The 12,598-nt window shown below is 42.5% G+C and overlaps 1 protein-coding gene across 9 annotated transcripts in view; it reads left to right on the forward strand.

The window, feature by feature from the left end:
* Window positions 1–12,598, forward strand: part of CRACR2A (calcium release activated channel regulator 2A) — a 141,734-nt gene that overhangs the window by 113,007 nt on the left and 16,129 nt on the right. For 6 of the 9 annotated variants that reach the window (XM_039869118.1, XM_039869120.1, XM_039869119.1 and 3 more), the window contains 2 exons: window positions 5,260–5,341; window positions 5,455–5,569. The exons of 1 other annotated variant lie outside the window; for it this stretch is intronic. In XM_039869118.1, coding sequence (XP_039725052.1) covers window positions 5,260–5,341; window positions 5,455–5,569 — 197 coding nt within the window. Of the gene's footprint in view, window positions 1–1,317; window positions 2,869–3,760; window positions 3,899–5,259; window positions 5,342–5,454; window positions 5,570–12,598 lie in introns of those variants that run through there. 2 more of the 9 variants (XM_039869125.1, XM_039869126.1) reach the window with 2 other exon arrangements.

Raw genomic sequence — 12,598 nt, forward strand, 5'->3', positions numbered from 1 at the left:
AAGTCCACCTCCCACAAAGTGCTAGCTGCTAAGCTCGCCCCACATGGGATGGGACCACTGAAATTTTCCTATGTCCAGCCTGAGTAGAACTAAAGATGGCAAAGATGGGCTTTGGGTCCCCATCCCGTCTCTGAGCCTGTCTCTTTTTTATCATTCCTTCCCCACTTTCAGCAGGCCCCTGATGCTCCATGCTTCTCCTGAGGCTCACCACCCACTACCACGTCTCCCTCTCCCCATGGGCCAGCTGCTTCCTTGCCCTCTCGTGTGTGTGTGTGTGTGTGTGTGTGTGTGTGTGTGTGTGTGTGTGTGTGTGTGTGTTGACAGGTGGGATAGAGGACAGTGCTCTGGATGACTCCCTTACCCAACAAATGTTACCTGTACTATGTCCCGGGCCTGCTGGGTAACAGGCGAAGTTCACTGTGGAAGCTCATTAGGCTCAGCTATCAGCGGATAATTATGGCTTAATATATTCCTACTCTTGGATAATGTTTATTTAACTAGAAGACTTTGCTCCTTTCACCCAAAACTGCTCATCACATTGGAATATGTGGCAATACCCACAGGCATATTGACCTTTTAGCTTCTACCAAGTTGAATCACTCAAACAAAAAACAAATCCCATGAGTCCCTACTAAGTGCCATTTAACCACACTGATAAGTCAAGTATGTTTGAAAATACAGATATGATCTGAATATTTATCCTGAGCTTTTATAGTCATCATTTCACTCTATCTGCACACAACCCTGGAAGGCAAGTATTGTTATCAGCCCCTAGACAGATCAAGAAACAGAGGCCCAGAGAGGTTAAGAGGCTTGTCCACATTCGCATCAGCTAGTTGGTGCTGATATTGGCCTCTCCCCCTAGGCCCACATACCCCTTCTGTTCCATTCCACAGTGTCCCTAATAATATTGAGTTATGTGTGTGCTCAGCACCCAGTTAGTGGTGAGGTCACTCTCCTGCCATGGAAGTTGACAGAAGTTGATGCAGGCAGAGGAGGCTGCTGAGGTTTAGTGAGGCATCGAAAGTCCTGGATCTGCATCTCAGCTCTACCTGTAATCAGCTGTGTGACCTCAGGGGGACATGTTCCCTCTTTGGGCTTCAGTTATTTTTCCTCATCTGAAAAATGAAGGATACAAATTGGCTTACTGAAGACTGCTTTCAAGCCTAGTCTTTGTCCAGATCACCTTTGACCTTTGGCTGTCTGACCCCAGGCCCCACAAGAGAAACCTTCCCTGCCCCAGATCCCTGCCCAGGGAGACTCCATGTTCTTCCTCTTATCCCGAACTGGCCCTTCCTTCCAACTTTCCTCCTACAGATGGGTCTCTTCCCACATGCTTCAGGATGTCGTTCTTACTGCAGGACCTTTTTCTATGCTGTTGTAGTGTCTGGAACAACTTCCTGTCCCTTTCCTTCTGCCCAATTCTACCCAACGACTGAGAGCATCCCAAGATGAAGAATCAGGACCCTGAAGGAAAGAAAGGCAGAGCTTGTGAACCAAGCCCAGAAGAGTCTGGGCTTCTCGGGCCTGCATTGGAATGGCTGGGAATGAGCCATGTGCGCCAAGCGTGGTAACACAGGAAGCAATGGCTGTGGGAGATGGGCTTGCTTCCCAGGAGAGCATTCAGTAGGGTGGGCCCCAAAAGTCATGGCTCAAGCACTGACCTTTGGGAGGCAGGGAGACAGATCTTGAAACCTCAGGCCCTTGAAGATACCCCTCCAAGAAGTGTGCCCATAGGTGCAGCTCTTGCTGATAAAATTGGGGAATCAGGGAATCAGTTTTCAGGGTCCCTTTACATTTCCAGCTTGTGCCCCTGAGATGGAAGGCTCTGAAAAGAGAAAATCAAACTAATTTGCACTTCCCGGGAGGCCATTTATGGAAATACCTACAGTTTAGGAAGGGGAAAAATATCAAAGTTTCCAAATCAGTAATGACCTTCATCATACATGCAGGAGCAGCAGCTTAAGTTACTGTTCCTGCCACGCAACATGCCCGGTACACATGTCAGTAAGCAGGGTCACACCAGCCACCTGATGTGATCTGAATATTTATCCTGAGCTTTTATATTCATCATTTCAATCTATCTGCACACAACCCTGGAAGGCAAGTAAAGCCACAGAGTCCTGGCTTTTTGGAGCCAAAGTGGTCCAACCCTAGATTGGGGTTCTAGCCAACCATCTGCCAGGGAAGCAGCCCCTGCACCATCCACACAGTACTAACAGGAACTTGGCAATCCTGTAAAGCTCACCTCTATCATCAAAGGGGACTTCCTGGTCTCCCACTTCCTTGTGAGAACATGATTTGTACTTGACTCCTGGCTTGTGCATAATGTAAGTTCTATAATACAACAGTGACTTGAGCATCCTGCGTATACCACCTTAAGACCAGATGATTCCTTCAGAAGCAGGAGCCCTGTGGGTGTCCTGGAGATGTCAAATGATGATTTTTGTAGACTATTGGAGCTCATGTTCGACATGACTAATTATTAGAGGCTAAAGCTCCCTGGAACCCAGGACCCCGAGTCCAGTGCTCTCTCCACTACACCATGCTGGTTCATAGCCCCCTGCTCTAAATCACAGGTCACAACCCAAAGTGTTTCTTCCAAAAGCTTTTCTGAAAAGAATTCATTCTGCCCTTTCTTGGTCGCCAATTCAGTTTCTACCCCCATCTCTACAGAGAAATCCCTAGAGTTTTCTCCATGACAACGAGCAGGCACTCTCACTCCCACATTCCTCCTTCTCTAAATGACAGCTTGAGCCTAACTTGTCCAGGGAGCCAGGTGGATCCTGGAGTGCTGGAAAAACAGGTTCTGCCCTGTGGTAAGTCTGGTGAGAGTCACTGTCCCCAAACATGTACTTCTCTCTGCAGCCTCAGATCGGCAGGCCCAGGAAGCAGATAAGCCCATGGGGGTGAGGGGTGGAGGAGTAGGAGACACAAGAAGTCAAATCCAACAGAAAAGCACACAATAATGTGGAACCTGAACTACACTGACTTCTAAGACCACCACCAGTTCTAACATCTCAGGAGCCAAGCGACCGTGTTGTGTGTTCCTGGCTCCCTGCAAGACAAGCTCCCTGTCCTCAAGCAAAGCAATGAGGTAGAGCAGGACCAGAAGGCAGCTGAGACCTGGCTGCCCCTCTCCCTGCAAGCCTTTCCATCAAGAAGAGATCTCTATCCTCAGGGCTTTGCAGCTTGACCTGGTTTTAGATCAGGCCCTAAAGATGTATTGTCAGTGGTTGGCTTTCTCCTGAGTTGTTATCAGAAAGTAGGCAGCCCCTTCAGTCTCCCAGAGCACAGACTAGGGAAAACCTTACTTACCCTTTTAGCTGAGAAGAAAACCCACCTTGGATTCATCTGTCAGCCAGTTATAATCCATTTGGATGGGAGCACTTAGCTGTAGACTTCCTGGTGAAATGAAACTGCCAGGTGTCTCTGTGCCCAGGGTACTGGTGTGAAAAGAAGAATGAGCCTCAAGACACATTGCAGCTGCTGACCAGCTTGGGCAAAGCATGCCATTTCTGGACTCCTGTTTCTTCATCTCTCATTGATGCGGTGGGTGGGGTTGGTATGCATGTGCATATATTTGCACAAGTGTGTGCATGTATGTGCATGTGTGCATGTATTCGTGTGTGTGTGTGTGTGTGTGTGGATAACACATGGATGTCACAGGGGAGTGCTATGAGGATGGGGAGATGACATATGAAAATTAGAAATGTCAAGTATTCTACGAATGGCTCAAATCACTTTTTTCTCCACCCAGACGAATGCACTGCTTTCTCTGGCCCTCATCTGTGACACACAGAGCTTCTGGACTCCCTGCTGATCCTGATGTTCTAGGAGTGATGACTCTCCAGCTTCTCTCCCACACCTGGGCCCCTAATGCACTCACCTTTGCCCAGGGACGACCTTTTCCATTTACTGCCTCTTCTTTGTCTGTTTTGTCTCTTTTATCTCTTTCTGTCAAGTTGCTGTTGCTGTCTCTGCCTAAGCCCTCCAGGGTGAGGGCCTCAGAAGCCGGGCTTTTTGGGAAGTGCTAGTAGATGCCCTCTGGTTCTGAGACTGTATAACTTAAGGGGTAAACACCTTTTGAATCTCATTAAAGAGGATTGTCTGTCATCAAAGAACCTTTGTTAAGGTCCTTCTCTCTGAGGGCTGCTGTAAGGACAGAATGCATGGCCCTGAACTTGTTCCCTCTATCTGTAGTCCATGACTCCAGGTAGGGTCACAGCCTCAGAGAGACAATTGCGAATGGCCCGGTGGCTGGAATTAGGAGCTCTAAACTCATCTCAAGGATGAACGTTGCTTTCGATTCCTTCCCCCATTCTGTTTCTACTCTTCTAGCCCTCCCTCCACCTGCCACCCCTTCCTGTCATCCTGCTTCTCCTCCCGTTCCTCCACATACACTTGCAGTGTCAAATAGAAGTGTGAAAGTATGACCTATCCCCAGAGATATTTGAACTTTGTTAGGAGAACTTTTAAAGGGATTTGACGAAGAGAGGGGTGGAGGAAAAGAAGGAAAGAGAAAGAGAGGAGGAAGAAGGAGGAGTGAGGAGGATGGCTGAATGATGGAGGAGGAGGAGGAAGGAAGGAATAGCCGAAATGAAGGAAGGAAATAGAAGGAAGGAAGGAAGGAAATAGTTTGAAGGATGTAATGAATGAAGGAGAGAGAGGAGAAAGAAATAAAAAAGAAAGAAAGAGAAAAGAAACCTAGAGAAAGGGAGGGAAAGAGGGAGGGAGGGAAAGAAGAAGGAAGGAAGAAGGAAGGAAGGAGAAAGAAAGAAAAAAAGAGAAGGAAGGGAAGGAGGGAGGGATGGAGAGAAAAGAAAGAAAGAAAAGAAAGAGAGAAACAAGAGAAAAAGAAACAAGAAAAATTTAAGGACAGTCTTTCCTCCTCTTTGCAATCAAGGAGTAAATTTGTGAAAGTAGCAATTGCCTTTACAGTGCTATATTACTTTTACATATGTAATCTCATTTGAACCTTATGGTAGTATCCCCGAAAAGCATATGGGTTACATTTGCGTAGGAGCCTGCAGTTCACAGAGGTTAGGTGATTTGATCAAGGTCCCACAGCTAATACATGGCAAGGATAGAATCAGAACTCAGGTCCCATGCTTCCCTGTCCAGTGCTCTGTTTGTTTCCCCACATCGCCTCCCAGGAGCTACATGGGGAGGACTGTCACCCTCGGCCTGATGTGATTCCAGACATGTTGGGGCCATCTTGTTCTGATTTGGAAGTAATGGGCCTGTTCCACCTCACAGGTATTGATTACCGTGTGAAGACGGTGCGCGTGGATGACTCTCAGGTGGCCCTGCAGCTGTGGGACACGGCTGGGCAGGAGAGGTGAGGAGCTGTCCCTGACATAACCCTGCCTCCTCCACTCCCCCTAATGGGGACAAAGGTCTGCTGCAGAGAGGAGGCTGTGCATCCCCTGACCTGTGGCCCTTTGGTGGCAGGTATCGTTGCATCACCCAGCAGTTCTTCAGAAAGGCCGACGGTGTCATCGTCATGTATGACCTTACAGCCAAGCAATCCTTTCTGTCGGTCCGGCAGTGGCTGAGCAGCGTGGAGGTGAGCTGGTTACCTTCCTAAAAGCACTTATGCTCGACTCCTGCCTCCCCTTTCTTCTCTGCCTATCTCCTACCTGGCCCTCTACTTTTTCAAAACCTGATTCAGAACCCATCGTCTCCGGAAACAAACTGATTCAGGAGTTAATGTGTTCATTCACCCATGCGCCCCCTCCCAGGCTAGCTCCTGGGGACTCGAAAGTGACCAAGACAGACACAGTCCCTGCCCCCATGGATGGGGGCATGAGAAATACGGATTACACCAATAATTGTGTCGTTACAATTTCAGTAAGTGCCAAGAGTGAGTGGAACAGGATTAGAGGAAGGGCCCAGAGGGAGTGTCAAGGAAGTTTCCCTGAGAAACGAGTGTTTAAACTGTATCACAACCGTGTTCTTCTCCCATTCTCACCGCCTCCCCCCACTCCTTGCATTTTTCTAGCTCCAGTGGGTCCAGCTGTGCCCAGCCTAGGAGCAGGACCACACAATGTTTTGGGGCCTCTGTCACAATCCCACAATCCTTCACATGAAGGGAGGTTGATCTACAATGTGAGGGCCCCAAAATCACCCCAAAGTCAGCCTAGTCAGGGCCCACAGCAATAGAACTCTTCTTTGAATTCTGGTTTATCTGTGAGATTCTACCTCTTGACTTATATTTGCATTATATTGCTTTATAAATGCTTTTTACTTCCTGACCATCTTCATGCTCTTTCTCTACCACTCAAATGCAAAATTCTCAAGGCCAAGAGCAAAGTGGACAAGTTGCATACTTTTTTTTATAGGGCCTCAGCTGATTCATTTAAACAACAGTCAAGTAGGATGTCCCAACTCTTTTCACCAGCAGGATCCATGCTTTATTCATTTATTTGTTCAAAATGCTGCCAGCCACTGTTCTAGGGTCTGGGAATTAGAGCAGAAGATAAAAGACAGTATTCCTGTCCTCACAGAACTTACATTCAGCCCTCTACTCAAGCCCATTAGATCATGCATAGACCCCTTACCTACTTATCACACTGTCACGCTGCTATAAAGGATCCAGTTACTAGCCCATATCTGTACTGCACTGTGTGCCTTCTGAGAAATAAAACTGCATCTTTGTTATTGTAACCCAGTGCTTTCAAGGGCTCCCAGAGAACTAGCAGTGCTCAACAGATGTTGGATGTTTGAATGGATACTATAATGTTCTGCAGTCAGAATACTGGAGTTTTTCATTTCTTCATCCTTTTGGCTCTAATAGCTATGATTTCTCCCACCAAAATCTGTTTTTGTCATAGTTTGAACTGGCTGAGTTCCTCCTTTTTTTACTCTTAATCCACATCCCTCTCGTTACCAAGAAAAATAAGAAACAAGAATGGAAGCCAGGGTGTCTCAGAAATTTGCTTAATAGAAATTATTTCTCAAAATTATTGAGCCTAAAACATTTATAATAGAGAAAACGTGTGTTTTGAAATATAGAGAATGGCTCTACACCAAGCTAATAATGGAAGCAAGTGGTATGGGTGATCTGGAAGTGATTCCTATTTAAACTTTGGAATTTAGGACATGATTTTTTTGACAGCACCAGCAATTCATCTTTCTCATAGTAGTTAAGGACCAGAAGAGACTTTAAGACTTACCTGATCCAGTGGTTTTCAAATTTTCTTCACTGGAATCAGAGTGATGCTTCCAAGGGACTGGGGCAAGGAAGGAAAAGTGTACCCATCACCATACTGGGCCCAGAGCCCTTCATCGCAGTCAGATCCACTCTACTTCTTTCAGTTTTGTTTCTTAAAGGTCCAAGTACAGTTTGTTAGGTAAGAGAGTATCCTTTTGAAAAATCACTGATCTAAGGCAGCCATCTCATTCTCAAATGAAGAAATTGAGGCCATGATGTTTTTCAGTTACCCATTCTATTCCCAGCTGCAAACATTTTTTTTTTAATTAAAAAAATTAATTAGGAGTGATGTCAGAAACATGGTGGAGTGAGAGACGTTCTTGGATCTCTCCCCTTGAAACAACAATAAGTTGAATATCTAAAACTCAACAAAAAAAAAACAACCAAACTGCACACCAGCACATTTAAGCATAGGATCTGCACATAACAGCTACCATAGGTTAGAACCCCAGTGTTAGGCGGTGGACTGGGAGAAACAAAGAAGCTGCCTCTTGCAGCCACTGGAGCTCCTTGTAGGAGGAGAGGGAGGGGAGAAGGTGCAGTGACTTCCCTGAAAGTCCTGCCTGGGAGTGCTGTGAGCTCCAGGCGGCTGGCGGCAGGGCCCAGTCATCAGGGCAGAAGGCAGAGAAATGGGGGTGGCAGAAAAGTGAGGATGGCAGAGAAACAAGAGTTGATTTTTACCAGCCATGGTTGCAAAACTGAGGCTGAGCCGCAGTCCCCATCTCCCAACCCAGAAGGCCTCTCCCCTCATATCCTCCAAGACAGAACACCGCAGAGCCCCAGGGGAATCTGAGTAAGCACTACCAGAACTGTTGCTAACACTGATGAGGACTGAGACTGAGGGTAGCGAGCACGATCAAACATCCAGAAGGAAAAAAAAAGACATTATTAAGACTTCATATAAAGCAGAGATCCAAGAGGCTTAGATACCACCTACTGGAAACCAAAAGAAAAACACCTTCTTTACAATAAGCTAGGGACCATTATATATTAAATCTTTCTGGAAAAAAGTTAGAATACACTTTCATTAATGCACAGGTGGAAAAATAGGCCATTAAACACCATAAACAACCAAGGTGACAAGGTATCTCAGAAAGAAAGAGAAAAATCTCCAGAAAATAAGTTTACAGACATAGGAATATGTGACTTAAATGACAGAATTCAGGTGATACTTCTGAAAAAACTCAATGAGATCCAAGACAAATCATATCAACAATTTCAGGAACTGAAAAAACAACTAGATGAGCAGAATGAGTTTCTTAGCAAGGAGACTAGAACTCTCAAAAAGAACTAAATAGATATTCTAGAGACGAAGAACACACTGCAATAGTTGAAAAATGAAATAGCAAGCTTTGGAAATAGAGTCAACCAAATGGAGGAAAGGATTAGTGATATCAAAGACAGAAATCTAGAAATAAATTGGAAGGAAGAAGAGAGAAACCAAAGAATGAAAAATAATAAAAGAGAAATACAAGAACTAGCTGATACCATCGGGAGAGGAAACATAAGAATAATGGGCATTCTCGAAGGGGAGAAAAAGGAGCAGGGATTGGAAAGTATTTTCAGACAGACAGTTGACGAGAATTTCCCAAATCTAAGGAATGAACTGGAGTTTGGAATTCAAGAAGTCAACAGAACATCCAATAATCCTAATGCAAAAAGGCCTTCACCAAAACATATTGTATTAAAATGATCAAAAATCAACGACAAAGACAGATTTCTCAGGGCAGCCAGGGAGAAGAAAATGGTAACTTATAAAGGAAAACTCATTAGATTATCCACAGACTTCTCAGCACAGACCTTACAAGCTAGAAAGGAATGGAATCAAATATTCAAACTATTAAATGAAAGGAACTACGAGCCGAGAATAATGTATCCAGCTAAGCTCTCCTTTAATATGAAGGAGAAATAAAGACCTTTCCAGACATACAAAAATTGAGAGAATTCTCCACTATGAGGCCTGCACTACAGGAAATACTGAAAGGGATCAGCTCACTTAAAACAAAATGACAAAAAAATACATACATAATTAGGAATAAAGTGACTAGCAGGCTGATAAAAGCAAAGGAGTGCAACCCTTACTAGGAACAAGGCATTATTATACAGAAATAGCCTTGACAAATATAAGAGGGTTGGAACCATAACAACCATATTCTCTGATCATAATGCTTTCAAACTAGAGATCAACTGCAAAAAGAAAGCGGGAAGAACCACAAATACATGGAGATTAAACAACATACGACTGAAGAATAACTGGGTCAGAGAAGAAATTTTAAAAAAGGATCAAGAAATACATAGAAACGAATGATAATGATAGGACAACATATCAAAACTTTTGGGACATGGCAAAAGTGACCATAAGAAGAAAGTTCATATCATTACAGGCCTATCTCCAAAAACAAGAATGAGTCCAGATAAACAACCTACTTCATCTTAAGAGACTAGAAAAGGAAGAACAAATGAAGCCTAAAGTCAGGGGAAGGATAGAAATAATCAAAATTAGAGCAGAAATAAATGAAATTGAAAATGAACAAACAAAAAACCATAGCAAAAATAAATACAACAAAGAACTGGTTCTTTGAAAAGGTTAATAAAATTGACAAATCCCTGGCTAGACTCACTAAAGAAAAAAGAGAAGGCCATAAATAAACAAAATCAGGAATGAAAGAGGGGAAATTATGACAGACACAGCAGAAATACAAATGATCATACACAAATACAACGAAAAAGTGTATAACACCAAATATAATAACCTAGAAGAAATGGACTAGTACTTGGAAAAATACAACCTTCCTAGACTGAATCAAAAAAAAACTTAAATAGACCGATCAGCAGTATGGAAATTGAGACAATCATCAAAAACCTACCAAAATGTAAAAGTCCAGGACCAGATGGCTTCACCAGTGAATTCTACCAAACATTCAAAGAAGATTTAAAGCTATTCTCCTCAAATTCTTTCAAAAAAATAGAAGAGGAGGCAGTACTTCTCAACTCATTTTATGAGGTCAATATTACCCTGACACCAAAACCTGGTTGACGTTATGCGCTACAAAGCTGAAGGCTGCCGCGCAAGACACACACACACAATACGTAATAATAATAATACCAATACCACACTGGCAGACCAATATCTCTCATGAACACATGAGATGCAAAAATCCTAAATAAGATACTAGCGAACCAAATACAGCAACATATTAAAAAGATTATGCACCATGATCAAATGGACTTCATCCCAGAGGCACAGGGATGGTTCAACATATGCAAATCGATTAATGTGATACACCACATAAATTAAAAAATAAGAATCATATGATTATGTCAATAGATGCAGAAAAAGCCTTCAACAAGATACAGCATCCATTTATGATCAAAACACTTATCAAAATTAGTATAGAAGGAAAGTACCTTAATATAATAAAGGCCATATATAACAAGCCCTCAGCCAACATTATACTTAATGATGAACAATTAAAAACCTTCCCTCTAAGATCAGGAACAAGGCAAGGCTGTCCACTATCGCCACTGTTATTCAATATAACATTAGAGGTCCTAGCGAGTGCAATCGGACAAGAGAAAGATATAAAAGGTATCCAAATAGGAAATGAAGATGTCAAACTGTCATTATTTGCAAATGACATTATTCTCTATATAGAAAACCCTAAAGATTCCACAAGAACACTTCTAGAAACAATGAGCAAATACAGTAAAGTCTCTGGATACAAAATCAAAAATCTGTAGTGTTCCTATACTCTAATAACAAAGTGTCAGAAAAAGAAGTGGAAAAAATAATTCCTTTTGCAATTGCAACAAAAAGAATAAAATACCTAGAAATAAATCTAACGAAACATCTGAAGGACCTATATAAAGAACCTATTAAAAGAAATTGAAGAAGATACAAAGAAATGGAAAGATATTCAGTGTTCTTGGATTGGAAGAATCAACATAGTTAAAATAACCTTATTACCTAAAGCGTTATACAGATTTAATACTATCCCCATCAAAATCCAATCGGCATTTTTTAAAGAAATGAAGCAAAAAATCATCAGATTTGTATGGAAGTTAAAAGACCCTGAATTGCCAAAGTCATCCTGAGAAAAAAGTATGAGGCTGGAGGCATCGCTCTGCCTGACTTCAAATTATACTACAAAGTGCCAGTAATCAAAACGGTATGGTATTAGCAGCAAAACAGACACACGGACCAGTGGAACAGAATAGAGACTCCAGAAGTAAACCCATATTTATATGGCAATAATTTTTTACAAAAAAGCCAAAATATACAGTGGAGAAAGGAAAGCCTCTTCAATAAGCGGTGTTGGGAAAACTGGAAAGCCACCTGCAAAAGAATGAAACTAGACTGTTATCTATCACCGCACACCAAAATTAACCCAAAATAGAATAAGGACCTGAATATAAGACCTGAAACAATAAAATGCATAGAAGGAATACATAAGAGCTAAACTCAAGGACCTTGGACTTAAAGAGGATTTTATGAATTTCACCTCAAAGGCAAGGGAAGTTAAAGCTAAAATAAATGAATGGGACTACATCAAACTAAAAAGCTTCTGCTCAGCAAAAGAAACCGTCAACAAGGTAAAGAGACAACCATCTGAATGGGTAAATATATTTGCAAGCAACACCTCCGATAAAGGCCTAATACCCAAAATATACAAAGAATTCATTCGACTCAATAACAACAACAAAAAAAGCGATCCAGTCAAAAATTGAGCAGAGGACCTGAACAGACACTTCTCACTAGAGGACATACAAATGGCCAACAAATATATGAAAAGATGCTCAACATCGCTAGCTATTAGTGAAATGCAAATTGAAATCACAATGAGATACCATCTCACACCTGTTAGAATGGCTATAATCAACAGGACAAGTAATAACAAATATTGGAGAGGATGTGGAGAAATTGGAACCCTCATACACTGCTATTGGGACTGCAAATTGGTACAGCCACTATGGAAAATAGTATGGATGTTTCTCAAAAAACTAAGAATCGATATACCATATGATCCAGCAATCCCTCTACTAGTATTTACCCCAAAGACTTGAAAACTCATATCTGAAAAGATATTTGCACACTAATGTCCATAGCAGCATTATTCATGGTGGCCAGGACATGGAAGCAACCGAAGTATCTGTCCTACGATAGATTGGCTAAAGAAGCTATGTTACATACACACAGTGGAATATTACCCATCCATAAGGAGAGATGAAATACTGCCATTTCCAACAACATGGATGGACCTTGAAATAATCATACTAAGTGAAATAAGCCAAAGTTGAAAATCACATGATATCACTTATATGAGGGATATAAACCTAAAAGTAACAAATGAACAGAACAAACAAACAGAGACTCCTGGACAT

This window comes from Pteropus medius, unplaced genomic scaffold (assembly GCF_902729225.1).
Source record: "Pteropus medius unplaced genomic scaffold, Ma_sr-lr_union100, whole genome shotgun sequence".
NCBI classification, from domain to species: domain Eukaryota; kingdom Metazoa; phylum Chordata; class Mammalia; order Chiroptera; family Pteropodidae; genus Pteropus; species Pteropus medius.